The sequence below is a fragment of the Psittacula echo genome (assembly GCF_963264785.1).
Source record: "Psittacula echo genome assembly, chromosome: 6".
In the NCBI taxonomy this organism is placed as follows: Eukaryota; Metazoa; Chordata; class Aves; order Psittaciformes; family Psittacidae; genus Psittacula; species Psittacula echo.
Window position 1 is genome coordinate 25107871 of NC_137743.1, and position 24487 is coordinate 25132357.

Here is a 24487-nt window from a genome sequence, read left to right on the forward strand (position 1 = left end):
AGCAAAATGCCGCTGGCCTGATCAACTCTGGGAGCAAGAACCCTTCCTGTGCCTGGCAGTGGGAGCTCCAAAGCACTGGGGGAGGGCACTGGGCCATCTGTGGATCCTATTTCTTATGGCTGCTGCCACGATCTCCCCAGAAGATGAGGATGGTGAGCTCCCCGAAGACTGATGATGAGCTGTGAGTGTGGCTCCTCCAGGAGCTGGAATTGCAGCAGAGAACCTCCAGCAGCTTCGGGCAGTCTTCCCCACTCTGCCCCTCCAAGTAATTCCACTGGTGCCTCAAGGAATTCCTCTCGGATCCCTCCAGGCTGCCAGCTCTGTCCTGGTGGCAAAGCCGGGCAGTCTGGCAGCGGGACACAGGAGAGGATGCCTTATACTTGCCCCAGAGTATTGTGATGCTGCGTTGGCAGGTGGTGGTAATATGACACAGGGGTGACAGGTCCCCCACAGCCCTGCCCACCGCAGCCCTGCTGCTGCCCCTTCGCCCAGCATGCCTTGGAGAAAAGCCTTTGGGGTGCTGGCCCTGAGGCAGTGCCTGTGACCAGGAAGCCCTGGGGGAATGTCCCTTCCCATGGTGGCCACACACTGGGCACCACTGTGTGGGATCCCTGTAAACTAATTTGTATGTTCAGATTGTGTCAATAAAGGTGTTTATACCACATGCAATCATTTTACTGTGGCGACCCCAGAGATGAAAGAAAGGGGTTTTGGCTCCCTCAGTGTGAACTTTGCAGAAATGTGGAGAGCATACAGGATGTCCTCACCATTCCTTATCAATACACCAAGTGGCATTTGCTACAGTGCTGCTTATGGTGAGGTCTTCTTCTTGGAAAGAAGATGGATGTAAGAAATCTCTTCTGCGTTTGTTACACAGGGTGTTTATAGATATTTGCTTGTGTTTATTAACATTTGCGTGTCTAGCTTAGGGATTCACCTCACACAGAGAATGAAGACCTTAGGCCCACTGTAGGAGAGGATCAGGTGTGAGATCATCTTAAGAACCTGAATGTGCTCAAGTCCATGGGACCTGATGAAATCCATCCGCAGGTCCTGAAGGAGCTGGCGAATGAAGTTGCTAAGCCACTGTCCATCAAATTTCAAAAATCATGGCAGGGAGGTGAAGTTCCCGACGACTGGAAGAAGGGAAATATAACCCCCATTTTCAAGAAGGGGAAAATGGATGACCCAGGGAACTACAGACCAGTCAGTCTCACCTCTGTGCCTGGCAAAATCTTGGAGCAGATTCTCCTGGAAGGCATGCTAAGGCACATGAAAAACAAGGAGGTGGTTGGTGACAGCCAGCATGGCTTCACCAAGGGGAAATCCTGCCTGACCAATTTGGTGGCCTTCTACAATGGGGCTATGGAACTAATGGATAGGGGCAAAGTATTTGATGTTGTCTGCCTGGACTTGTGCAAAGCATTTGACATTGTCCCGCATGACATCGTCCTTGTCTCTAAGTTGGAGAGACATCAATTTGATAGATGGACCAGGCAGTGGATGAAGGACTGGCTGGATGGCCGCACGCAAAGATTTGTAGTCAATGGCTCAGTGTCCAGTTGGAGACCTGTAACGAAGGACTTGGGGGTGTTGGTCGATGAGAAACTTAACATGAGCTGGCAGCATGCACTCAGAGCCCAGAAAGCCAACCATATCCTGGGCTGCATCAAAAGGAACATGACCAGCAGGTCGAAGGAGATGATCCTGCCCCTCTACTCTGCTCTCGTGAGACCTCACTTCGAGTATTGTGCACAGTTCTGGTGTCCTCAACATAAAAAGGACATGGAACTGTTGGAACAAGTCCAGAGGAGGGCCGCGAGGATGATAAAGGGGCTCAAGCAACTCCCGTATGAAGATAGGCTGAGAAAGTTTGGGCTGTTCAGCCTGGAGAAGAGAAGACCTCATAGCAGCCTTCCAGTATCTAGGGGTCTACAGTGATGCTGGAGAGGGACTCTTCATTAGGAACTGTAGTGGCAGGACAAGGGGCAATGGGTTTAAACTTAAACAGGGGAAGTTTAGGTTAGATATATGGAAGAAATCCTTTACTGTGAGGGTGGTGAGCCACTGGAATGGGTTGCCCAAAGAAGTTGTGAATGCTCCATCCCTGGCAGTGTTCAAGGCCAGGTTGGACAGTCTTGGGTGACATGTTCTAGTGTGAGGTGTTCCTGCCCATCGCAGGGGGGTTGGAACTAGATGATTGTAAGGTCCCTTCCAACCCTAACTATTCTATGAATCTAAGAAAAGTATCGTGGAAGTTTCCCTTTTGAAAGCTGATGCATTCTAGAAAGCACAAAGGAAGTCCCCAGAGGACCTGTCTTTTGCAGGCATTGTGAATATTAAGAAAAAATAAAAAACCAAAACCCTTAATATTTCCACTGCATCACATATTTCTCAAGCTGAAGTTCCAAACGGGAGATGAAATTCTGAAATAGAAAAAGTACTAAAAGTTTGGGAACCATGACTTAAAATAACTCTTTATTTAAACAGCTCAGTCCAGAATTAGTTTCTTACAAAGCAAGAGCAAAAGTCTACACATACTCCCCTCTCCTCACTCATCTGTGGAAGTCAGCCTCGAGTCTTTCCCCTTTCTGAGCAGCCAGGCTTAATCCCTGGCAGTCAGCATAAGCTTCACCCTCTGCTGACACAAGAAGCACGTGCTATGGAGCAGGTCCTAAGATTTAGCAGATAAGGCCAAGGATCAGGGTGGTCAGGCAAACTTGTACCTAACAGACAACATACACCTCCTGGCAGAGAGCTGTACTACTTGGTTTCAAAATACTGACTGTTCTGCACAGAAATATCTGGGTCTCTCTCTCTTCTTCCTAAACAAAACAGAACATCAGGATCTGTCTGGATCTTTTTTCTTCACTGCCAAACTGAATATCAGAGAGCCAGTTTGTGAGTGACACAAGGGCCAAATTTTGTCAGTGAACTGACTCTTATAAATGCAGACTAAAATTCTTGGGGATGGAAGACTGTTATAAGCAATCTGCAGCTGCTGAGCAGTTAGTTTTCACAACAGTTCTACCTTGTAGCCTGACAACCATTAAATGCTTCTTAAACAAAACAGCACATTACTTGTCCATAGCCCTTCAGTCATCAGCAAAACTAGGACCACAAAACATGCAGGCTGCCAGGTATGGGCTGCTCATCTGTCACACTGTCAGACAGCCTTCTCATCCTTTAAGATGAAACACACTAGAGATACAGAACACGTAGTCTTTTATTTTTGAAAACTCATAATACTTGATTGCTTTTGTCTTTTTTTTAATAAAAAAAGTATCTTAGCTGCAGTCTCTTTTGCTGTCACCATTACACTTTAAAAAACTCCTCAATACGCCGCTTTCTGGGGGGACTCACTGAACACATTTCTCCTGTATCTTGCGAGGCACTGCCAGAGTCAAACTTGCAGCAAGCATCAGCTGCCTCCAAAAGCAAAGCTTCGTCAGTGTTATCCTGGCTGTCAGAAAAGGTCCTCTGGAAAAGGTCATAGATGGTCTTCTGCTTTGGATCTGCCTGAGAAAGAAGAACAGACACAATGTGCATGCACATTGTCATATAAAAACAAAGTGAGCAACAATCAGAGGGCACTCCCCCAGACAGTGCACATGTATGTACATATCATATGATACATATATCATACATACGCACACACATAAATCTCAGACACATATATGCTACGGAGGCTATCATGTCTCCTTGAATGCAGCATGCTGGTTTGGGAACTCTCTGTGGAGAGTCCAAGTCGAGGCATGGTTTCTGGGCGGAATTGGATAATCTGGTCTGTGGCATTAAAGGCAGAACAGGTGTAAGGTCAGCCTGCCAATCACCTGCCTATCTAGATGTACACAAGCCAAAGCCCGTTCAGTCTCTCCTAGGGACCATCAATATTCTTTCAGGTCAATTACCTTAGGGCAGTAATTACTGGATTCAGCTGTTGTGGAGAAATTGGTTTCTGAAAGACCAGCTTCCCCCAGCACTTTAATTTTCTCTTCAATTATTGGCCTAGGAAAGGTAAACAGGTATTACTGAAAGGAAGAAAATATCATGCAAGGACATTATGTCATTTACTGTGGGTAGATGAAAAAGATAACGGGTATAAAGATGGCTTTTCTACCAAAGCTTGTTAGTTCCTTAACCTATCCTGCTATTGTTTATGATGTCTTGGGGTATCAAGTCAATCCTATCTAAATAAGTGTCAACCCTATCTAAGTAAGTATTAATCCAATTTAAATAAATAACAAGAAGAGGCTATAAATATTTAGAGAACACACATGTCTGATAGGGAAACCAGTTGACTGAGGCAACACCAATGGTATAAAGTCAGAACAAGAATATGCACCTAACCAATAGCCTGCATATTCAGTCTCCAAGGCAGGCAATGGTAAATCCCCATCAACACATTCATCAGCACTTCTAGAGTATCTCCCAATGTACCGCAGGAGGAAGAATCCATCACTGCCCTAAAAAGTCCCAACCACACCTGTGGACTGCACACTTCAAAAGAAGCAAAGACTACAGCACACAATTAATGCATTTACCAAACAGCTTCATCATCTTGTTCTTTTTCTTGCCTTTAAAAAGGACACCACTGTCTTCCTTTGAAGAGCCACATTTCCTTCCCATTTAGCACTGCTGACTGCACAGACAGCATTTCACAAATAAAGGCAGAATTACTGTCATTAACTTTCCATGAAACATGGGCGATGCATCAGTTTCCAGATCCCTGCATTGTAGGGTTATAATTATTTGCCATCATGATATTCTGGGAACTGCACAAGTTCACTGAGTTCATTCAGTCCTTTAAATAAGGTAATAAAGAAGTAATTTTGGACTTCAAATGAACCAGCTGGTGGACAATTTCTTTTCATCATTTGCAGGTCAGTTCCCTTGCAGCATTAAGGATTTCTCAGATCCTCCCGTCCCCCAGGATGTCAGATTCCCCAGCCTTAAGGACCAGTGTCCACTGATAGCTCTCAATGCAGCCAAAAAGGCTCAAGACCATAACTTTCCAGAGGCAGGTCAGCAGCAATTTTTTAGTCCATCCAAAGGTCTCACTGAAAAGCAACAGAAAAGCTATAGTGCAGTCCTCCTTCACAGCTCCCTTTCCAAGCACTCAGCAGCCAGATTGCTCCTCAGACCTGACCTACAATATGCAACCATCTCCAGTATGCTGACTTTGCTTGAAAGTACTTGGCACTTTACCGTACCCCAGCACAAATGTTCCAAGCTGTATCCAAGACAACTCCTTCTCTTCTCTCAACAGCTCCTTCTTTGTCAGGTAACTACTTCTATTCCTCCTGCTTGTCATACCCACTTATGTCCACCATGTCCACTGCAGTCACCAGCTCACAGCAGCCCTGATTGGCAGTTTTGCTCCTCCCCTTACAGGCTGTGGAAATCAGAACTAACATTAACATTTGATGGATGGACCACTCTGTGGATAAAGAACTGGCTGGATGGCTGCATGCAGAGTTGTGGTCAATGGCTCAATATCCAATTGGAGACCAGTAATGAGTGGTGCCCTTCAGGGGTCAGTGTTGGGACTGGTCTTGTTCAACATCTTTGTCAGTGACATGGACAGTGGGACTGAGTGCGCCCTCAGCAAGTCTGCCGATGGCATCAAGCTGTGTGGTTCGGTTGATACGCTGGAGGGAAGGGATGCCATCCAGAGGGACCTTGATGCCCTTGAGAGGTGGCCAATGCTAACCTCATGAAGTTCAACCAAGCCAAGTGCAAGGTCCTACACCTGGGTCGGGGCAATCCCAGGCACAGCTACAGGTTGGGTGGAGAAAAGATTCAGAGCAGCCCTGCAGAGGAGGACTTGGAGGTGTTGGTCGATGAGAAACGTAACATGAGCTGGCTTCAGTGTGTGCTCGCAGCCCAGAAAGCCAACCGTATCCTGGGCTGCATCAAGAGGAGTGTGACCAGCAGGTCGAAGGAAATGATCCTGCCCCTCTACTCTGCTCTTATGAGACCCCACTTGGAGTAGTGTGTACAGTTCTAGTTCTCAACCTAAGAAGGATATAGAGCTGTTGGAGCAAGTCCAGAGAAAGACCATGAGGATAAGGGGGCTTGAGCACCTCCCATATGAAGATAGGCTGAGAAAGTTGGGGCTGTTCAGCCTGGAGAAGAGAAGGCTGGCTGCGTGGAGACCGCATAGCAGCCTTCCAGTATCTGAAGGGGGCCTACAAGGATGCTGGGGAGGGACTATTCATTAGGGACTGTAGGGGACAAGGGGTTAATGAGTTCAAATTTAAATAGGAGCAGTTTAGGTTAGATACAAGGAAGAAGTTCTTTACTGTGAGGATGATGAAGCACTGGCACAGGTTGCCCAAGTGGTAAATGCTCCATCCCTGGCAGTGTTCAAGGCCACATTGGACAGAGTCTTGGGTGACATGGTTTAGTGTGTGGTGTCCCTGTCCATGGCCAGCAGGTTGGAACTAGATGATTGTAAGGTCCTTTCCGACCCTAACTATTCTATGATTCTATGATTAAGCATCTTACATCATCATGTGACAAACAGTGAAAACAGGTGGCAGGAGAGCCAAAGTGTCTTTCTCACTTCCTACCATAAGTAGTCATCTGCTGTGCCTTTAGCCACCAGGTAGTGAACGTTAACGGAGCTGGTCTGTCCAATTCGATGTGCCCGATCTTCTGCTTGGATCAAAACCTTTATGTAAAGACATGACAAAGAAAATAAAGTGTGAACTCCAACATTTAAGAAATAGTGTAAGCACCAGAGAACAGGGAGATCTCATTTCTCATGCTTAGCAACTATTTCTCATCTGGATCCTCTCAACACCCACATCCTCAAACACAGACTAAACCAAGTAATCTGGTGCACCAGGTTCCCTAAAGGCACTGAGCATTTTTCAGTAGCATTAATAATGGACCCTTTCAGGTCTTGGCTGGGCGAGCAATTGAGAGCTCTGTCAAATTAAGAAACAGAAGCATGTTTCCCTTTCACATCATATTCTCCAGGCAGCAAGCTGTGTAACCAGACTCACTGGCTCAAGCCCCAGCACCTGGGGGTGAACAGACAAGTAGCCGTCAGAGAAAGAAACAGAAAAACCCTAGAGAAATTTCCCTGCCTATTACATCTTTCCCTTAGCACCAATGTTTCTGCTGTCCAGGGAGCATCCAACCCCTGTCCCCTCCAGGATGCGTACCCCTGGGTTCCAGAAGAGCTCTGCAAACACCACCAAGTCCGCAGCAGACAATGTCAGGCCCATGTTTGCAGCAGTGAGGGACAGAACAGCCACCACCTGCTTCTCTGACAACTGGAACTTCTGGCACAGAGACTGTCGCTCAGCTGAAGGTGTGGAGCCATCAATGCGAATGTATTCAACATGCTGTGAAAAGGCAGAAGAGACTTTTTAGAGGCCATGTGTCCCCTTTCCTGTATCCTCCTTCCATATTTTAGTGGATTCTGTTTTCCTTCCCCACAGCAGAACCAGGATAGTAAAAAGGCACCAGTTGTCTTTTTGAAACCTTTCCTCATCTTCAAGGCAGAGGCACTGTAGCTCAGCATATAACATACCTCCCCTCTGTTCACAATGCATAACTTGCTCTTATTTCCACTGCTCTCCCACCAGTTCTGAGCAACAGGAAGGACAGCAACAAGCTGGCAACTCAAGTACAGTGGAAATGCAACTGGCTTAATACAAAGCTGAACATTGCTGATATTACAGCTGCTACAACCTCCCCAACCTTCTTAAGTCTTCCCCTGTTTGCAATGGGAGGAGATGGAATCCTGCACTTCTTAGTTGCTCTGTGGTAGGCTCAGGAGAGGCATGATAAACTTGGGTAATATAGACCCATAACTCTTTGGTGTCCATTCTCCTTGCTCTACTGGAGGATGCAGCCACAGAGGCAGCACTGCCACAGTGGTTTATGGTTTGGAGTATTAACTTTAAACCATCCTTTACACTGCCCCAGCGTGACCCAGAACTCTTCAGGGGCATTCCATGAAGTCTCACATGAACAATTAACCAAACACTTTTGAAGTCAGAGAGATGACTGGCAGGTCTAACAAGTCTCCCTACAGTATCCCAGTTCAAAAATGTAACAGCACCACAGAGATAAAGGGAAGCAGCCATAGCCGTTACATTCTCCCTCTCTTAGGAAAGCCTGGAGGACAAAGCAGAGATGGCCACACAGGGTAAAACTCCAAGAATTCACAAGCTCCAGGGCAGATAGTGAGATTAAAGGACATTAAATACAACAAAAGCTATTCAGCTAATACAAAATGCATCCTGTGAGGCATTCACCCTGACAGCTCAGCTCCCTCAGTGAAGGGCACATTCAGAAACACAGCAAGTAGAAATGATTTCTGTCACTAACTTTCATAAACTATCTGACCGGATATAACTCTGGGGAGCTCTTAAACAGCTTTGAAGCTGGAGTAGTGATAAAGTTAAGATGACTCAGTCTATTACTTACTTCCTTCTCCAGCTCTGCAACTATTGCATCCAGCACTATCTTGTGATGAGCAAACACCAGGAATTTATTATTGCCACTTTCCAGTAAGTCCAGGACGTATTCTCTACATGAAAAAGGAAAAAACAAAACAAAACCAAATCAGAACTCTAAAATTATGTGCTGAGAGAATACAGGCTTTGCTCATGACTATACAGTTCATCTATACAGAGAAACTAGGAAATAGGCTAGCATAAAAAAGCTGCAGTAAAATGCAAGTAGCAAGTCAGGTTTCCTACAGATTAAAAAAAGACACTACAGGATAATCCACTCGTTTTTCTTCACTGCAGCTGGATAGCTGCCTACATTTATTTATGGATATCACTGAGAATCAATTTATTATATCCCACTTGAAACATGACATCCAGACCAATCAACTGGAAGTCATCTATATGTATTTGATGACCTCATTCACCCTCCTGTATTTCTAACTTTTCACAACCACAGTATGTTAAGATAATCTGTGTACAATTATCACTCCTGTGTTCACTTAGGACTGTTTCTATTTTAGGAGAAAAGGGCTCTAAATGCATAGATCAGAGTATCCTAAAAGTAGCTTTTCTCACACACTGACAACTTACTATGGCTTAGCAATCTAAATACAAAAGCTGTTTCTAGAAATTACCCATATGCACATAGACTAATGACCAATAAAAGGCAACAACACCCCTTTTAAACATTTAAACGGTGTTAATAAAATGCAGACATCTGGCTTGGACATGGACTAACAGCAAAGCTACAAAACCCATTCCTATGTAGTAACCTATGCTACAATCACATCAGCTGGAGCCTGAAAATCACCTATTAAACCTATAGAGATGATACAACTTTCATTTTTTCTTTGGAATAGTGAAGTTGTTGCGAAGATCAGGAATTCCAAGTTCTTTGCTAAATACATCACAGCTTAGGTCAGCAGCAACTGTCAGAAAACACCCAGCAGCACTTCCAGCCCAGTATTAAGGTGTATCAGTGCCTTGCACATAGCTCCCAAGGTTCATGATGTTCAGATTCCAGTTACATGACAATATCATTTAACAAAAAAAGCTGGGAGAGAAGCAGGATTGCTGGTTTTTAAAACAAATATCAAAGTGAACATTCAGTGTAGCAACCAGATGCCAACACATCACAACTATCTTATACCTCATTCTCCATATTCCATTTAACAAACGTCTAGTTGTTTTGATGGAAGCAATGGAAATCACTGTCAACAAGGGTAAAACATGGGAGGTGATGAGGATCATAGGACACTACAATTAGCTAGACAGTACTGTCCTTCAGCAGCTTCTAATAAGCAGTATTTTAAATGCTACTAAACCTTGAAAAAAAAATGGACTAGTCCCTAACAGAGAGTCAAGTAAACAGCACTTCATGGTTTTATATTCAGTTCACACTTGCAACTGAAATAAAAGGAAGTCTTCTAACTGTTCACTAACATAAAAGAAACTCTTCTATAGAAATGCGCACTGGGACTCTGAAGTGCAGTTCTGTGCTGAACAGGCAAATTCTGCAGCAAGGTCTGAGACTGTGAAATCACTCAGTGCACATCATCTGGTCCTTATATTCAGAGATTTGCAAAAAAGCAAAGAAGCTCCTTGCAGTCCCAGCAGAAAGGCTAAGGATGAAAGGGCACAGAAAGTCATAGAAGGAAATTATTCCTAGGGAAAACAGAGTTAAAAGCACACTTATGATAAAAAACTTTTGCTGCTGAGGTCCTATGTAAGCCCTGTGGAAGAGCAAAGAACTTCAGTAGGGTCTGTAACATCCCAACAGCATGCTACAGCTGAAGCTCAGTCCACCTCATAAGCTTTCTGGTTCAGGGTTCCTGCTGAAGCAGGACTGCAGCATTTGTTTTCTCAAATTCTGCTTCTCAAATTGATACTTCTAATTTCATTACTCCCCCTGCTCCTCAAATTGCAATGGGGTCTGGACCAGGGAATTTGATCAAAATCACAAACATCAAGCAGTTTTAGATGGTTCAAATGACAGTTTAGATCCATTATCTGGAATGAAATCAGAAGACTTATTCCACCTAGGAACTCCAAGAGAAGAGAATGTTTAGTGCATTGTAATTAAAATCAATTTTTTTCTACACTAGCTTAAGGCTATGCTTTGTGTCCCTGCATTGTTATCTCTAAGGCACCATTTTCCGGTTCTCAGCAAAAAAACACATTTTCCTAGGCAAGAATGAAGCAATGACATGCAGCTTACACAACTGAATGGATTTTAGCTTCTGCCGTGCTGCTGTAGAAGATGAGAAGTGCTTCCTTCTCCTGTTGTTTCTGTAGAGAGAAAGATAAATAAATGTGAGCTTCAGAAATGCCTTTTCTCCTTCTTCCTTACAGATCTGGGGTGTTTGCTGCTGCCAATAAACACTTTGCTAGGAGGAAAAATCAGCCTAAAAAAGCACAACAAAAGGGGACTGGATGGGGGAGTCTACTCGCTACTGTGTATGGCAGATACTCACACACTCCTACTTCTGACACCTCCTTTCCTACCTCCAACTCAACTCCTACAAATTGGATGACAAGCATATCAAACATGTAGTTTTAGTTGAGAAAGCACTTCCAAACTAAAATGGCAAGGAAAAACTCCTAAGTTCTTACAGAACTGTACTGGCAACCTAGGAGCCTAGAACATTTGCCATCCATACAAGGAAAACAGAGCGGGGGGTAGAAAGGCAAAAATATACTTCACATTTTTGGCTACTGCTGTGCTCACAACGCAGCTTCAACAGGGCTGTGTTTGTAGGGTGAATGGGATTACAAGGCACGACAGAAAAGTACAGAGGCAGGAGGTACAAAAGACAACTAGAAAGGACTAATGAGAGGGGAAAAAAAAGGAAGAGGAAATGGTATTTCATACAAAAAGGGACAAAGTAGACCACTTAAAATGGAAAAAAGGCTGAGCTGTTTTGACTGTGTTATACATTCATTTAAAACTGTGCCTTCAACAGCCTTCTGCTGTGCCTTCACACGAGATGGGGCTCTGGCCTTCCTTGCAAGTCAGGGTACTTTTTTTCCAGTGATGCTTTAAATAAGGTACCTGAAACACCAATGGCTCATCATGAAAATAGCTTCCAGCTTACACTTTTGTATCCTTTTGTCATTGTCTTTGCTTCAGCTGCCAAGACAGCCTTGGTCTTTGCACTAATCTTTTCAGGAGCCACCACAACCATTTTGCGTTGCTTTGCTGGAAGCTGGGAAAGCACATCTGATTTCAGACGTCGGATCATGATGGACTCTTCCAGCAAAATTTTCAGTTCAGTTAAGTTGGATGATCCAGAGTAGTCCCAACCCCATGGCATCTGGTAAAGATCAAAGCAGTTATCAGTGTCAAACTTACAAGAGACTGGTCTGCAGGTGATCCAAGAGTCGAATAAACTTCCAGGAAAACTGCACAAGGCAGGTTGGTAGGGGAGATTTGACAAAATGGCAATAAGGTTGAACTGTACTAACTAATCCACCCAACATGAGAAGGTAGTTTATAAACTTCCCCTTTTTTAACCTACAAATGCTTGGGGAGGTGCAGGAAAGAGGACTATGCAGAAAGGCAGGGATCCCTCCCACAGTGCTGTGCCCTGGTATTCATCCTCACACAACAAGGTGTTTCTGCTCTAACAGCATGAGGACAAACATCCTTAACCCAAATGCCTTCACACAGGTGTAACACTTGTCTGACATGCTTGGTAAATGCTAGGTCAAAATTGCCTGTTTTCCACTGTGACCTGTCTCTTGATCTGCTTCCTGACATACTGTTTCTGCCATTACCACATTTGGCTTAGACTCAAGCAAACCATAAATAAACTATGGCCCAAAACATCTCTCCAAGTATTGTCCCTTCAAAGTATCATCACTTCAAAGCTCCTCTGAAACCCTTCATTTACTCCTCCTTGAAGCACTTGCCACTGAACCTGCCCTATCCTCCAAGAACCTGTGTGCCAACAATATATACCTGCTCTATTAATCTCAGCTCATCACTTCTCCTGCTAGTAACCCCAGAGCCTATCATTTGTTCTTTTCTGGAAAAGAACAACTAAGCTGACAAACATGGGCATCAAAATTGGTACATTCCCAAAAGAAATATCTGTAACCAACTCTTTTTTTTTGGAGAGGAGACCAATAAGGTTTTTATGCTGAAGGATAGCGAGACACCTTCCTGATGGAAGTTTTCACAAATAAGTGTATGAGATATAGCTACGGTAATACTGTAAACTAAGGCAGGGGAGAGGCCAGATCTTCCTCACAGCTCTAATTCCAAGTCCTACTGGCAGTGTCACCAAAAGAAAGAAGCCAAAAAATGCAACCTCTGGTCTTGGGAGTGACAACCCAAAGCAACCTGATACACCCTCCTGAAATGCATACAGAGGACATGTGCAAAGCCTCAGCACCAACCCCTCTGATCTGCTGCTCCACTCTTCAGTCACATTAATGGCTAAGATAGATTTAGCCTTAAAAATCTATGTATCTCTTATTTGCCTTCCCCAAGAGAAACCTGCTGCAACACAGAAATGGGAGTAAAATAGGAAAACACTCCAAAGTATTCACTGCACCCTCCATCCTCCTGTAGAATGCATGAGACAAAAATAAAATCATACCAGCCATGAGCTTAGTCATGTTACTGAGTGCATTAAGGGATGGTGCTTTGATGGAACATGGATGAGAACATGCTATGAGAGAGAAAGAGGAGGAATCAAACAGCTTATAGGCAATTAAGACCTCCCTGTTATCTGGAAGTGAACATTCCTACTTCAGGTTGAGACATAACAGGACAATCTGCAATTCCATTCCATATTGTACTGATGTGAAACATTAACTGACTTCAGATTCTAGCATGGCCATCATTAAAACTCATTTGACTTAATCCATTCCTAGATAATTATGGTACTATCCGATTATCTATAGTCAGCTCATTAAAGCAGGAAACAATTCAAACCCTAGACAATTTGGATCCTGCAGAGTTAAAACTTTGGCTCTGACAACAGCACAGTGGTATACAGCTAGAGGTAATAAGCCCACCTGGATCAAACCCAATGTTGCCTTCCTAAAAAAGGCAACATGGTTATTACTGCGTCACTTCTCTGAAACCAGGAGTGCAATGCAGGCATATCCCTCTGGTCTGTGAAAAGCTGGTTCAAATTTAGCTGAGTCTATTAGCTTGAGGCATGCTGCAGGAAAGCTGACAGTGCTGAGCCCCAGTCTTTGTGCCCCTTTTCTGCATTTCTTCAGGCTGTATGGACCCAGCAGAAGAGATGTACAGGACCAAGAACGACCCACCTGGTGCTGCACCCAGCCTCATAAGCCCTCTGCTCAGTGCACTGGTACCTAAGAAGCAGGGATCAACATTGACCAGGCTGCTGAGCAAGACCTGCTTCAGGGCCTGGACATCTCCTCAGGCTATGCATGCAGCCCATGTTTTTCCACTTCCACAGAACACAGAAGAAAACTGTATGTTCCAATACACAGAACATATGTATTACTTACTTCCAAGCAAGTAATACATTTGTGTCCATGTAGCACCATTTATTTCAGTTCATAATACCATCATAACTGAAAGAATAGGTGTAAATCAAAAGCCAGTATACTATCATATTAAAAGCATATACACGCAGAATCCCTGAAATATGTTCAGGTTACTGTATCTTTTATGGTGACTGTTGCTGGAACAATATTCAAACAAGGAAACATGCCAGTTCTGTGCTGCACCTAATTAGTGATAAAAAGATTATTAGTCTTGGAATTATTAAAATATAGTTTAGTATATCCTATTGTAAAAAATTACAGAAAAGAAGAACATGTATTTTGCTAAAACACGTCTGGCTTTGATCCATAGCATTCCAGAACAAATGCTTTCAACTGTGATTTTGTTACCAAAGTGTCACAGCATCTTACATGAGTCAGTAAACTTATTACAGTGTTAGTAGAAGCTGCCAAACTCTTACAAATTCAGAGCATGTACTCAGATAGAAATTATTTAATATTTGCCAACATCACCCAGTTTGAAAAATGAATTCACAGCATGTATTTTCGGAAACAGACTTGAGATATTTTGTAAATAAGCAGGTGACATTTCACTTGCTGCATTTTTAAGAGTACAGATGCTAGGAGGTTGAATTACAAAATTATAAACTTTTTTTTTCTCTTTTCTCATTATGTCTGCCAGATATTTGCAATTTCTGTCATAAAAATCTATTCTCTTCAAACAGGAACTAGTCAAGTTTAATTTTAAATTGAATGGTGCAAGTTTGTCAATTTTTCTTTGATCTTGTAATGAAATCAGATTTATTAGTAATACCAAAACATTTTTATGTAGCATCTTTCATCCTGACAGTTCTCCCAAAACCATGCAAAACCTTTCCGGTTATGTGCAATTCCATTTCCACTCGTAATGCTGCCATTTTCAAGACAGAAAGAACCTATTTAAGTTATGACAGCAGAAGTACCACAACAGCTCTTCAGAGAGGATGTAACTCTTAACAATCTCAGTTTACAGTTGCAAAAAGGAACATGAGGGACATACTACCACCATGAGGGAACAACTACAGTCATCAAAACACCTTTTAATTTACTTATTGCTGAGTGGATCTAAGGCAACCCAATATTCAGCAGTACCATTTTTAACTCTAATACTATCCACATCTCTATTTCCAGCAGTCCCATTTCTTCTCTAAATAACTAAATTCTTTCTAGGTTCACTCTATCATTTACTGACATTAACTGTAGCAAAATGTCCCAGAGGAGGACTGAGACCAGTAATGTTCAACTGTCTAGCAGTGGTAGGTCAGAGAAACAAAATTGTACCAGAAACCCTGCAGAGGTTTGAAGGGAAGCTGATACAGACTGTGCCCTCCATGCTGAGTTTCACTGTGGGTTCAAAACTCATTTACACAGAATACACTGTTACAACCTGGATCATGTAAAACAATTTTATTTCTTCCATCCAATTCAACATTTTACCTGAGGTCTATATGCCTTGCAACTGAAGCAACAACTAGTCATGCAGAACTTTACCCTCAAAGGGTTTAAGAAACTCCAAACCTATTTAGACTCATATGTTGCAATTCAACTTTCCTTTTTACTGCAGAAAACCAACAAGATTAAACTACATCTCTTAATTTCCCTCTAGGAAGCATTCTGGACACTACTGAAACAGAAATCCTTCAACAAAGATAATCAAGCTCAGCAGAAGACATGGCACTCTCCCTCCATGATTCCTACTATGGATGGAGTAAGCTTATCCTGTCAGGGAAACAGCACTTTGCTAACTTGAATCTTCCAGAACTCTGTATCTGTGATTCTGCATGCTAACAGCCTTACTTTAATCAGCCTTACTTTAATGGCACCAGCATACAAGTAACAAAGCCAATGAATTGCTCATCTAGCTTGCATATTTGATCATATGTAGAAGAGCACTACGCTGGCTATGAAAGTAAAAGTGGGCATTCAGATCTAGGAAAAAAGAGGACTTCAGAACTTTACATGAGACTGCAGTATGAATCTTCTTGAGAAAACTTGGCATATGTTAGCTTCCCCAAACAGGGAAAAGAAAACAAGCACAAAACCCCTACAAATAGCTGTAATAATTTTTATACTGTATAATGATGTTCAGTTCTTCTGCATATATTTTTGAGCACTGAAATCGTCATTTCCAGCCACTCTGCTGAAAGTTATTGCCTAGTCTTACAGAAAATGAGGCACAAGAAGTGAAATGGATTATCTAACAACAAAGCAAAGTAAGCAAGTTCATGTATCACAGGTCCATGTTCAGAATGCCAAGCCTGGGGTAACAGTTGGACTTGATGATCTTATGCTGGAACTAGATGATCTTAAGGTCCTTTCCAACCCTAACTATTCTATGATTCTATGATCTTAAAAGTCTTTTCCAACCTAGTTGACTCTATGATTCTGTGCCACATGGTAATTGCTACATGCTTGTTCTGGAGGAGCTGAAGGGCAAGCCAGATTAGAGGGCTCTTGCTCCAGATCAGAACTCAGGGGAACTTTGGTTCCCATTTTTGTGTCTATGCAACCAGCACAGAAGATCCCAGAGCCTTCAAGTACAACAGGCTGCAGCAAAAGCTCTTCTCTTAACAGTGTGTGTTTTAACACATGCAGCAGCCCTAGAGATGGAAAATCCAAGCACAGGTATGATGCTTTTACATTGGGAGCAAGGCAGACACCTGCCATCATGGTTGCAAATGGTGGCTTCCTGCGAGGACAAGAACTTGCAGTGATTGGACTCAACGACTCTGCTGAAACCACTGCTGAGCAGCTCGCAGAGATAAAATTTAATTTATTGTCAAGATACTGTGACTGAGGATCACATCTATTTCCTGAATTAGAAGAGGGTAGAATACAAGGATGGACTACAAGTCTTCATTTCTGACTTACCTGGAGGTATAAAATCCCAAGCAACCAAGGCCTTTGTTGAACACAGTCACAAAAGCAGACCACACACTTTGGGGAGGGTTTTAATCAATAAGCCCAAAACTGCAGCAGCGTAATCATCTCATAGTTACTCTGCCCATTTAAAACACTCTAGGAGCAAATTCTCATTAGAATAGGCTCCTTTCTCCAGCTACGGCTTATTTATTTATTAAAGCTATCTACTTCTGTGGCTTTCAGGACAGATTTTGACAAGAAACATTACTGCCTCCATGTCTCAGGAGCAGCATCTAGAGCTTCTCATGTTAGAGCTTTCAAGATGTTACTCTGCAGTGAGACTTCCTCAAAAAAGAACATGTAACATGAGACAGACGGAAAAAGCCTCCACATTTTGAAAAAAATGAGATGATGTTTGCTTAAGTACCTTCCTGGCATCACAATAGCGTAGCCCAAAGGAGTGGAACTGTGGGAAGAAGGCTGGCTGGACAGCTGCAATCTGTGTGTAGAGCTCTGCAGGCCGTGACATGGCAGGGGTTCCTGAAAGCAAGATCACTCTCCTGGCAGCCTGGGAAAGTAAAATAGAATATTGTCATCATATAGCTTACAATATAAGCAGAACCTGCAAACTAGTCATCCCCAGTCCTGAAGAAAAGTCCCACAGCCATGGTCCAAGCACCCTAAATGGAGGAGTGCTTCACCATCCACAGATACTTGCAGCCTTCACTGCCTGAAGACACTTAAGGACAGTGCTTAAAACTTCTAGGAAGCAAGAAAAAAAACATACTGTTTTTGATTCATTCTCCACATGCTGTAAGGGAAGGGGACATCAATTTTTACGACACATTACTTTCTGAATTGGCACTTACCCACTAGGCATGTTAATAGCTTATGCCTGGCTCAAGATTTCATTTGTCATCAGATGTCACAGGAAAGTGACGCACCCTTTCAGGTACATCCTCACCTCCAAAATAAATTCTCTTGTAATAAACCTGCCACAGCAAGCCACAGATAGATTGTCTTCCTCATAAAAGCAGAAAAGATCCAGAGAAGTAAGATTTTTTTCTTACTTTTAGTTCTTTTTCCTTTTAAAATTCTACTAGCAAGGAGAGAAAGATGCTGCTGCCTGAAGCAGGACCAGAAGATGCCAATCTGACAGCCATGGTGAGTCTAGGCATAGCTGACTGGATGCTAGAACGAGTTCATAAATATGAATCATGTAAGAAGATTGTAGGGGACACAGGAAGAGGGTGGGAAACCCCTATCTAAAGTATGTGCTTCCAAAAAGATTACGCTATAGACATAAAAAAAATACGCTATAGACATAAAAGCCTTTCTACCCTCATACCTCCATTATTATATAATTCTATTCTTGGATGAGAGCTATGAATTTTTACTGCTGTAAATTCACATATAGTAGTTAAATTACACATGCCTTGTAATTTCCTGCATGGTTTAATGCAGGTTCATTAAAATAACAAAGAGATTCTTGAGTGACATCTGTACCAACAGCTTATTCACATTTAAATGAAAAAGAAAATTAAATTCTTTTATCATTTCACTGAGATCTACCAGTCAATCCAAATCTATTCAGCTGATTCATCCACTCACCAACCAAACCTGATAGAAAAAAAGAGTTCACAGATCAGCTACCGGAAATTAACTTCAGGACTCTATCAGATACTTATATATAGGTTGTAGTCAGTGGGACTTGCTTTCTCCCAATAAATTCCCATAAACATTTGAGACAATTCCCATAAGCATTTAAAAAAGAAGGATATTTATTGAACTTACTAAAAGGAGAGGTCAAACCTTTGGATATGTCAGAACGCAAGAGTTAAGTCTGCACAAGACAGAGGAGTCCTAAAGACCAAAGATACCAGATCCCATAAGGAAACACAGTGATAAAACAGAAATGAGGTCAGTTTTGGAAATTAAGGTAACAGTGGAGGCAGCTGAGCAGAACCTAGACAATATGTGATCCCTTGTAGAAGCCTTTGAGGAGTAAACTGACACCATCCTGAGAAACCTGTTGAAATACAAGATAAGCTAGTCCCACATGTGCAAGAAACCTCCAAATTAAACTTTTTCTTCCTGGGCTAACAGAAGGCTACTCCTAGGAAAAAGACAACATGAAGCTCATGCAATTACAGTTCATTTAAAAATAACTCTGGATTAAGCTAAAGCAAGAAACATTAACTCAAACAGACCAGGGACATACTAAATGCAACATAAACCCAACTGTGTTAAAAGGTTTTATGCCATTCTCAAGACTCCTCTCTGGAGAGTGTTCCCTAGGAACTACATGAGACAAGACTGGAACACTAAACCCCCAGTAGTCAAAACAATTAGCCTACTTCCCCAATCCCTAGATAGGTACCCAAAGACAGAATGATGAAGTTACAGGTTATTTGAATTCTAAACTTGTCCAGCTACAGTTTTGCAGTGCACAACTTATTTCTGAACAGAAGTAGCATCTAACCACTGCAAGCACCTACCAAGGGCTGTGATACGTCTCCTACGATTAACCGTTTTAAGCAAATTGAGAAGTAAAAATTAGCAAGAAAAACCAAACCAAACCAACAAAAAACAAAAAAACACTAGCTCTATAAGAACCATGAAGAACTTAAAGAAATTAGTTCCAGAAAATTGTGTGGAACACAGGTGATGCAATTCTTTATCCCAAGGGTCCCTTTAAGTTTTAAAATCCATGCCAGAAGGAGCCCAAGAAAGAAGGAAAAAAAAAAATCTTAGGAAGACAAGCTTCCAAATGTTGAAGGTTTACTTAAAGTCTGGATGAAAGAAACAGCTTTGATTCACATTTCCTTTTCTAGTGGCAACTCATTTTGAATAGATGCCAATAAAGATTTGCTCCCGCAGAGAAGTCTCTGCTGATCACTGCTTAATTCTTGTTTCCTGCTGGAGCTTCTGTGCTGTCAAGAGTGAGAGCTTATCCTCTTTCTTGGGAGGTCTATAAGAATAATATGGAGCAGCAGCACAGAAAATAAGATTGCAGGGACCAGAAAGGACTTTCTAGCAAAACCAGATCTGTAATCAATTGATACATATTTACACAGAAGAGAACTAACATTAGGTGCTCATTAGCATTTAGGCATGAAATTAAATCTTCCTTAGAAGTGCTCCTCTCTCATGGGTCTCTGTGACTGTTCTTAGAGCTACTTTCTCATGAAAAAGGAAACTTTCTTGTGTTTAAGGGAACTCTGACAGTGGCTTGACTAGTGGAGACATGGTCTACAGCTCATTTACTAAGTTACATTAAGACAGTTGTGGCTTTTTATCATTACACTTGCACACACAATTCTACAGCTGTGACATTTACAAAAGTTATTTTTGAAAGTCAAAGAGTAACTTATGGCACTTACTTCAGAGTTCAAAACCCTGCACCCAACCGATTCGAAGGGGAGTAGGTGAAAAGGAGAGGTTATGCCACAAACAAGTAATTGAGCATTCAAAGAGCCTTATTAACTTACAGCGGCTGTCCTGTGTTAAATGACTTCCATAGCATGAGCTCTGCCATATGCTAACAGACTGACACTTTTTTAGATAAGTGTGGCTGATTCTGGCTGTACAGTTACTTGTGTCCCCAGTTTTTGCTTACTCTGTCATTCTGAGCTGCTTAGCATAAGGATATCTTATCCGGTGAAATAAAAAAATCTGACAGTGACCATAATATAATAATCACCTGATGAAATAGAAGATTTGATAAAGGGAAAGTGTTGCAGCTGTTTTGGGGAGTCTGTTTCTGTACTTGGGTAAGACAGAAAGGGCTCTACATTTCATAGGATGATCCTACAGTGGTTATTCACAAGAATATAAATGCCTTTCCCTATTCTTAAGTGAACATCTTAGAGAATGTGTGTCCAGTGGTGATAATCAGCTATGACTGAAGTAAATTACACTACGTCCCTATTTCAATAAGAAAGGGAAATCGGAACGTAACAGCAGAAGTGAAGACATAGCCTTGAGGCTTCTCCAGTTTCAAGATTAAGTTCCTTCTCTCAGCAAATGACAACAAGCAAAGGCTTACGTATCCAATCCATATGGATTTGCAATGCCTAAAGACAGCTTCTATTTATTTCCCACTGGAAAGGGAGATTTTTGTGGTCCCTCCTCACATTCTACCTTCAGCATTGATCCATTTCCCTCTATTATTTGTGTTTCTTTATTAAAACAAGTACAAAGAATACTAGACTCCAGACACACAATGTATTTGGGCTTCCATAATAGAAACAAAGACCATTAACCCTGCAAACATGAGGATGTACATCACGCTATTAACCTGAACAGCAGCTCAATGGGAACAATCACATTACCTAAATACTGCGGAAGAAAGCCCATAAAGAGCATAAGACTACTAAGACCATTTTATGCCACTGAAATATTCGATTAGATACTACTTTTTATTTCTCAGTTTCCAACCCAGTTCTTCACCAAGAACTTACTGATATGCTTCCAAGAAACTTATCCATGTTCCACTGGGACCTTCCCCAGTTTCCACTGTGTTGCAGTACCCCATGCAATTACAGAAGAATAAAGATCATGCAGCACTTTGGCTGGTTGAAGGATGTAGAATCCTTTTCACTCCAGTCCCCAAGAGATCCCACCACTGATCAGTGAAAAACTTTTTGTTTTGCTGTTTCTTCTTCATCTATGCCCCTGTGGCTTTGTTATTTTATGGATGCTGGTAGCAAATATACTCCCTCTCCTATGTTCATTTCTCTGGGCCAGTCTAATCTTGGAAGGCAAAAATAAAATGTTTACAAAAGGCGTAACACCATGATACTTTCTGCCTCTGAGATGCACAGTAGAGGTGAAGGGAACAACCAGTATTGTCACTACACCCAGGAGAACTTAGTCCCAGTCACGACAGTAAAGAAAACAGCAAGGTGACAAGTAGGTCCTATTACTCATTGCCACAGCTCTGGATTAGGGGCAGGGACAAGCCAGGCATGATCAGGCCTTTAGGCAACTCAACCAAAGCCAGTAGCATGAAGCTATTCTCGCTTTGAAGTGTGGAAACAAGACAAAAGGACCACTTTGAATACAGGAACTTCTAGCTCTCTTAAATACCATGAGAGATGCTGAAGCTGGGGAGAGATCTCACACAGCTGCCGGCACAAACTGGTCAGTGTGAATGCTGGCTGAGCTTGAAAGCAGGGTTTTTGCCACATGCCAAAACATCAAAGGACTGTTTTGTACTATGGCTTTCAATCCATCCACCTCCGTAATTTTGCAGGGATGCACACAGACTGTGTACAAACTCTGCCACCTGGTTCCATGTAGGCAGATGAAGTATTCTCCCCCTTGTACAAGTCTGCACACCCACAAGTTTTCACATTCATTGGGAATGTGAAGGGAATAAGAAATGAGGCCTAAACATTTTATTGCTGTTAATTCAGCTCACCCTATCTTACTGTTTCTCTAACTATTAGTTCCTCTAAAATTTTTGACCAGTAACAATAAATTGGGCACAGCATGTCTATATACCAAACCTATGTATACCAAACCAAATACAAATGTCTATATCCAAACCAATGACAACCTATAGCAAGCTACCAGTAGTGATAATGGTTACTGCATACACCCAGCCATTGTAAAAGTGCACTTAAAAAAGTCTTTCTGGTTACACTTCCCACTGCCCAAAGCCAAACTTTCCTAGATCTCTGTCAGGGTAGCAGCTAACTATGTAGCAAAAGCAGCAAATACTACACACACCAAATACTGCGCGCACACACACACACAGAGTTTGTAAGTTTTTTTAATATTAGAAAAATGTCTATAAGTTCCCAACTGACAAACTTAGGCCACAGATTTAATGCATGGTTCTGCTTGATAATTCCATACCGGACTTGCTCCGTAACATATACAAGGAAGCAGAAAAAGATGAATTATTACTGAGTGGCTAAAAATACCACTTCACTTTGAAAACCAGTAAGTGTCAGATATTAAAACTAAAATGAGGCTTTAAATGCTGTAACCATAGGTTAAGTATTTCAGAAGTGGAGATTCAGCTTGGCTAACAAGGCAGATTCAAAATTAATATTCAAGGTAAGTCATCGTTATTATGAATGTATGGATTTAATCTGATTATTGTGCAGTTCTGCCTAAATACTCACAACAATTTTTATATGTTACTTATTATTCAAATGGAGAAGTCACAGGAGCAGATTCTATCAAGATGAAAAGAATCCATTAAGTACAGATGGAAGCGACAGAAACATTTCAGGCTCAGAAAAAATTCAGCTTGGATCTGTCCAGTGTCATTATGGACTCAAGTGCGTGTAGCATATAAGGACCAAGGATCACATTTCTTAGGTGTTGAGTTTTTTTTTCTTTTCTGGCCCCAAAATTCAGGCCAAACCTAAGCTTTCATGCAAAAGGATGTTGGGAATCTTGTTGGAAATATAAACAACTATGGCAACTTCAGAAAGTTTAAAGTAGTATAAGGCTAACAACAGTTAGAAATGGCAATGATTGTGGCAATGCTCATAAGGTAGACAATGCACGAGTTGGCTCCAGCAGCTTTGGTTACAGTACTGGCATGGCTTCACATAGAAACTGAGGTGCTAGAAGCAGCATACCTATCAAGGGGTGACCTATGGATACATGTTTTCTTGGTCTCTTCCAAGAACCCCAGTATTGCTCTAATCCTTTTAACATAAAGAAGGCAAGAGCAAGAATATTCTCCCCCAGCAGCATGTTTCCATGTTTATCAGTGTCTTTTATTTAATAATCTCAAAGCGCCATGTAAAATACTGAAAATACTCAATTTTTACCAGATTGACTATTTACTATAAAAATGACACAATACAGTTGTTAAATCCAGTATTCAAGTGATGAAAATGCCTCATATTTTGGCAGTCATTCAAATACGAAAGCACTGCTGTGACGTGCTGTGCCAATAGTGAACACAGCATCACTCACTAATACTTGAAGATAAAGCTGCCAAAGGGACTCGTTTTAAAGGAAAACACCTGTGTTGGAAAACAAGGAGGGCAAAAGAGTAGCTATTACAGCAAATACTCACTTTAGAAGTTAATAGTCAGCAAGCAGAATAAAATTTACCTGAACATCTACCTTGAACTACCTGGTGCTGTATACTGTTTACAGGTGAGATAATGCATGATATGAACACAAAAATCTTATGCTTTCAGAATACTGAAATTCAGTTTCAGAAGCACCAGTTCTCAATTCTTTAAGACCAGTGATGTGGCAGCATAAAAATGTAAGTTCTCAGTAAGTGCGCAAAGCCAATTAACCTCTGCCTAACAGCTACCATCTTTCATTCTCATATCTTTTAGCCTGCAAATAATTTCGACAAACTGATCCTTACAAAGCTACAAGTAGGAAAGGATGAGACCACTTTTTGAGCATTTTGTAAAGAGATTAATTTTCCTCCAGGAGGAATTTCCTCCAATGAGGTTATTTTCCACCATTTTGAGATATACACTCTAATTATTGTAATTCAAACTGCTCATAAAACTGGACCTTCTACTTAAGTTTCCAAATGCTACAAGCCTGAAGTGATTTGAAAGCCAAGAGAAGAGTCAGGCCTTTAAAGGGAACAATGAAGCTATTCAAGGACAACCACCTTCAGCTTGCCA

At 41.9% G+C, this 24487-nt stretch overlaps 1 protein-coding gene across 3 annotated transcripts in view; it reads right to left on the reverse strand.

The window, feature by feature from the left end:
* Positions 1–3154: 3154 nt before the first annotated feature.
* SMARCAL1 (SNF2 related chromatin remodeling annealing helicase 1) overlaps positions 3155–24487 on the reverse strand; it is a 38847-nt gene continuing 17514 nt past the window's right edge. The window contains exons 10-17 of one of the 3 annotated variants that reach the window (XM_080620565.1): positions 17290–17430; positions 11570–11788; positions 10693–10763; positions 8449–8551; positions 7176–7358; positions 6576–6676; positions 3912–4008; positions 3155–3519 (exon numbers count right to left, since the gene is read on the reverse strand). In XM_080620565.1, the coding sequence (XP_080476691.1) occupies positions 3316–3519; positions 3912–4008; positions 6576–6676; positions 7176–7358; positions 8449–8551; positions 10693–10763; positions 11570–11788; positions 17290–17430 (1119 nt within the window). In that variant the 3' untranslated portion in view covers positions 3155–3315. Of the gene's footprint in view, positions 3520–3911; positions 4009–6568; positions 6677–7175; positions 7359–8448; positions 8552–10692; positions 10764–11569; positions 11789–17289; positions 17431–24487 lie in introns of all 3 variants that reach the window. The other 2 variants (XM_080620566.1, XM_080620567.1) reach the window with 2 other exon arrangements.